The 5,142-nt window shown below is 57.1% G+C and overlaps 1 protein-coding gene across 5 annotated transcripts in view; it reads left to right on the top strand.

Annotated features, from left to right (window-relative positions):
- The first annotated feature begins 1,304 nt into the window (after nt 1–1,304).
- Nucleotides 1,305–5,142, top strand: part of EPS8L3 (EPS8 like 3) — a 33,220-nt gene continuing 29,382 nt past the window's right edge. For 2 of the 5 annotated variants that reach the window (XR_002096686.1, XM_019513869.1), the window contains exons 1-5: nt 1,307–1,545; nt 4,133–4,194; nt 4,483–4,556; nt 4,647–4,711; nt 4,945–5,103. Coding sequence is in view for 4 of the 5 variants with exons in the window: in XM_019513869.1 (XP_019369414.1) it covers nt 4,148–4,194; nt 4,483–4,556; nt 4,647–4,711; nt 4,945–5,103 (345 nt within the window). In the remaining variant the exon portion in view is untranslated. Of the gene's footprint in view, nt 1,546–4,132; nt 4,195–4,482; nt 4,557–4,646; nt 4,712–4,944; nt 5,104–5,142 lie in introns of those variants that run through there. The other 3 variants (XM_019513868.1, XM_019513866.1, XM_019513867.1) reach the window with 3 other exon arrangements.

Below are 5,142 nucleotides of genomic sequence, written 5' to 3'. Positions count from 1 at the left end.
AAGGCAAGGGTGACTCATCAGTGGCATGAGTGTCACAAGTGGCATAGATAACCACTGTTTGCTGCACACAGCAGATCAGGGAGGGAGCAAGGAACAGCAACACCCAGGGCAGGGAGCAGAAAGCCGAGCAACGGACCATGCAGGGAACAGAAAAACAGATTGGGGAGGGGAAAGGGGATGGGAGTAGCACTTGAGGAGGGTGCAGGGCTTGCCTTGTGCTATGCCCGGCAGAATGGTTTGCCCACACTGATCTAGAGGCTAAGTCATTGGCCTGGCACCAAAGAGAAAAAGTTCAGTTCCACTAAAACACATTGTGACTTTAGGCAATGCTTACGGCCAGCTTTTGAAAGGCATGTCTTTCTCTTCCCTTTAGAAGTCAGGTCCTTAATCACCCCAAGGCTCTGTTCCCCATCCACAGACAGGCAATAACAGTGCTGCCCACCCTCCCAGAGTTGCTGGCAATTTGGAGACAGGAGTACTGTGCAGGTTGCAGGAGAGGAGTCTGGAAGGGGCAGCACAAACTCTGGCTGGAGTTCTGGTGTCGCTGCAGACAGTGCTGACAATAAATCTACTAGCTAGTGGCAAAGCAATGTGCATTAAGGATCCCATAGCAATTTGCAGCCTAGCAACATCCAGCAACTTTGTGAGGTTTATCTGGTGAATTCCTGCGCTCTGGAGCTGGCAACCCTGGGTGAAGCATGTCTGTATAGAGACATTTCCATCAAGAGCTGAGAGTAGAGAGAGAGGAAGAGTCCTGCCCAGGACTGGAGAAGGCAGTGCTGGAGGAACCACATGAGCTAATGCTGTTCAGGAGCGGCAGGTGATGATGAGCGGGGTAGCTGGCCAAGCACAAAAGCTGGGTCAGGTTTAAAGGAGGGGTTGGTTTGTGGATCTATATGCAGAACAAACTACATATAAGAAGAGTTTAATCTTGAATGAATTCGTGGGGGCTTCCTGAACTAGCAGGTGTTGAGGAAAGAGCCAGGGCAGGAAGAGCAGAGCAGATTGGGATTCACAGGGCAGGTAAGGAGCCTCCTTTGGGGAGAGGAGGGCGAGCTGGAGGGCAGGGAGCGAGGCCCGGCAGGACTCTCTCAGCAGAGGAGCTGTGGTCAGCAGGAGGACTGGGCAGGGGCAGTAGGTCAGTAGTGGTGGCAGAGCTGGGCAGGGATTTCAAGCTCCAGCTACACCGCGGTGCCTGGGTGGGGACCAGCCGTGGGTCAGCCCTGCTGCACGTCAGCAGAATCCGCCTGGTTTGATGATTTCCCTGCACAAGTACAAGAGACCAAAGGCCAGTAGGTGTGGCCCCAGAGTCAGGCACCAGACAGACTGCAGAGATTCGCTCTTCCTGCTCTGCTGCCCTGCGACCACTCCCCCCGGGTCCAGTTACCAAGCAGGTAAGCCTCCGGACATCAAAGCCTGCGATCGATCGGAGCCAGACCTCTCCCAACCACAGCTGGCCCCTGCCCAGACTCTTACCTGCAGGGAATGCCCTTGTGATCACCTGCTCGGGGACCAGGAAGAACCACCGCTCTGACCAGCTGCCAGGTAACAGGCACGCGGTACCCCCTGAGCGCAGGCAAAGCCCCTGCTCCAGGCACGGAGAAAAGGGGAACAAAGCAGCAGGCCAGTTCAGTTCAGTGACAGCTACGAGGAAGGGGTTTGAGAGACAGCCTCCCTCTCGGGCACGGCAGGAACAGGCCCTGGGGGGTGGTGAGGAGCTGCCAGGGCATGGGGCAGGCAGTTAATAAGGAGAAACGCCCTTCTGCATGCTCAGACCAGGGGGACTGCCTCCCTTTCTCTGTAACATGAGCCCAACAGGAAAAGTCTGAATCTTCAAGATGGCAGCATTGCCTGTGACGCCATTAGCTTCCAATTGCTGGCTTGCGAGCTGTGGCTGCGGGGCAGCAGCGAGCTAGGAAAGAGCAGGACCAAGCCCAGGGGCTTGTCTGACAACTAGGACCAGTTAGTGGAAGGGGATGGAGCAGGGAAGGGCAGAGGCTAGATCAAAGTGCAAGCACAGACCGGACCTTGGTGACATGGGACACAGGCAATCATGGCAGATCATACCCAGGCCCTATCTCAAAGGGGAAGTCTATGCGTTGGAGCATAAACTTCCCCATGGCAGCCTCAGACGAGCTGGCTCGGGTACTGCTGGCAGGGCAGCTGTGGTAGCTCCTCGCCACAGGTAGGCTCTCCAACTTGCATGGGTTTCTGGGCACCCTCCGCTCTACTGCCCGCAGTGTCCAGCTAGCTGGTGGGACGCCAGCTGGGAGGTGTCTCTGCTCCACTGCAGCAACAGGGCTATAGGGGCCACAGCTTCTGAGCCAGGCAGAGGAAGGGACGTGGCACCATCTCGTGGAGGAGAGCGGAGCAACGGGCCAGACAAAAAGTTGTTTTTCTTTGTGCTTCAGAAAAGTCAGAGGCCAGCGCTGCTGCAGGTGGAGCAGGGCACTGGGCTTACCGCAGGTGCTTGTACATATGACGCCGTTACCACGCACACATGACGAAAATGTCACTGCGTGCGGCTTAATGGCGCCACACTGGACACATGCAAAAGTTGTGGGAGTTTTAAATGAGTTTGCATTGTTTCAAACTAAACTATATCCCGGTGTAGTTTAGTTCGCAGGCAGGCTGCTAGCAGTCCAGGTACTGCCCCAGCTCAGGGTCAGGGAGGAGTTGGGTCAGGCTGCATGCTGCCTCCAAGCTGGGGTAGCACCTGGCCCACTAGCAGCCCACCCAGGTGGCCTTAGGGGATGCTGCCAACATGGAAGGAGAGACTGGGACCCCCACAGCTCAGGGGCTGCTTGGCCCCTCAGCAGGTTGGCCCCTGGCTGCAGGCTGGCTCTGTTGGGGAAAAAAAAAAGGATCAGGCCTCTCACTGTAACAGTGACAGGAAAATAAAACCCCGCTGTTTCAACTGAGGGGGCGCAGAATGCAATCCTAAGGACCAAAGCCCCGTCATGTGTACAAGCGCCAGCCCCCAATGCTTCCTTTCTTTCTGGGGTGTTTTAAAAGTAAAAGCTGAAGCCCATTTCTAACTAAAGGCTGTGCCGAGGTCAGAGAGATGGAAATGCTCCATTTCAATGTCTAAAGGAAACAGTCCAGGTTGGAGAAGGAGATTTTGCAGGGAGGCAAGGGCGGAGGGGAAGGAAATGATTTAGCCACAACAATGTGCATTAGCCACAGGTTTCATTCGAGAGGAACCTGCTGCCGTCCATGGAGAAAAGCAAGCACTCCGCTGAGTTCGAGCTGCTGCTGCCTGCCCCGGGACGGCCTCTGCACTGGGGAGCAGGGCCCTGTGGTTTTGTTTTGGGAGAGGTGGAAGGGGCTGAGCCGACTAGAGGGCTGGCTGGGCAGTGCCCCCCTCCAGCTCCAGAGAGCGGCCGAGGGCAGCATTATGGGAAAGGGCCCTGGGGAACAATTGAGTGAACCAGTCTAGCTGGGCCCCTGCAGCCCAGGCTAAATAGCCAGCTCGCTTCACTAGCTCCCCACTAAACACCCGAGATTCAGCCAGTGTGTCCCCCTGGGTATTCAAACCTCACTCTTTGGAAACACCCATTCCCTGCAACAGGGGTTTCCAGGCAGTGCCAGGGCAGGGTAGGGTGGGGGGTGGTACAGGGCAGAGAAGGGAGGGTCATTATTGAGCCCCCTTGTGATGTACAGCCTCCTTTGCTGTCTCTCCAAGGCAGGGCTTCTCTGATAGGGAAACCAGGTCCCCATCCCCCTGCTTTTGGCACCATTCAATCCCTCCAGCTGCCTTGCTGCTCCCTCCTGTGGCAGGTCCCTGTGAAAGTGAGCAAGAGCCCTGGGCACATGAGTGCGTGTGTGAAAGTGCGTGTACATTTGTGGCCATGTAGCCCCATTGTATGAGTATGTTTACAGGCACATCTGTATGTGCACACACATGGTGGACACACGCTGCATGTGCATCCACTTGGTACATGCATCAGAACACGCACTGTATGTGGCAATCCATGCATGGCCAGGCTGGGTGTGCAACATGTACAGGCACTTTATTCATACACTTCATGTCTGCATGCAGCGCATGCACCCACCCCCAGGTGCACTGCATGGGTGGGTGGGAGGTACAAGTACTCTGGGCCTACACATACTCTGATGTGGCCACTGGCAGGGCCTGTTCTGCAAGATGACAACAGATCTCTTTGGCCGCCGGATGCAGCCTCCACTCTCCAAGTGAGTGCCTGTTTCTCTTGGGCTCGGGGTCCCCCAGGGGATATTGGGATGCCCCTACTGTGGTCACCCATACACTCCCTGTCCCTGCTCCCACTTCTCCTCCCCTTCTGAAAGGGGTGCCCCCTCCCAGGGGTTCAAAGCCAGCTGTCCCCAGCTCCCCCCACCCAGCTGATGCATGCCAGTGCCAGGCAGGAAGAAGGGAGGGATGGGGAAGTAGGTTCCTGAGCCACCAGACACAGGTCCTGAGCCACATGTCTACCGACTTGTCTGCCTGTCTCTTCTCCACAGCGAGCTTGGCAGTGGCAGCCCTGACCTCAGCAGGTCCAACAGCATGTCCAGGCCCAGCAGCAAAGCCATCTACCGTAAGAGCAGCCCTCCCCTCCCCTCCCCTCCTTCCACCTGCCTTCACAGCCCCTGCGCCCCCAACTTTCACGCCTCTCTTTCCCCCACAGACCAGCGCAAGAACTACGCTCTCTCTGTGCTGAAGCAGCAATGGGACCTCCGGCACTATGTTGAGGTTGGCAAAGCCCAAGCACCCTCTTCCCCTGCTGCACAGGCAGAGGCTGCCCAGGGCTAAGCCCAGCCTCATGCCACATACCTCATGCCATGATGCTACCTCCCTCTGAATAGCCCATGGATGATGTGGTGTGCCCCAGCCCAGCCCTTGGCTGCCCTCCGGGGTCGCAGAGCTGGCATGCTGGGGCAGGGGGACCCAGAAAGGTCACTGGGTGCTGTGCTTTGGGTCCCCAGCACCTCCTCACGCTCCACGTGGACTCCAAGGACATCCGCAACGTGGATGACTGCATTACGCGGCTGAAGATGATGGAGGCGCAGGGCCGGGTCTGGGGACAGGACATGATCCTGGAGGTGAAGGACCACGAGCTGCTGCTGAGCGACATTGAGAGCAAGGTGCGTGCGGGCCTCCTTCCGCCCCATCAGGCTCTCCCC

Source organism: Gavialis gangeticus, unplaced genomic scaffold (genome assembly GCF_001723915.1).
Source record: "Gavialis gangeticus isolate Ggan-Ray unplaced genomic scaffold, GavGan_comp1, whole genome shotgun sequence".
Lineage (NCBI taxonomy): Eukaryota > Metazoa > Chordata > Crocodylia > Gavialidae > Gavialis > Gavialis gangeticus.
The sequence above is the reverse complement of the archived record's forward strand: the minus strand, read 5'-3'. Positions and strand labels throughout refer to the sequence as shown.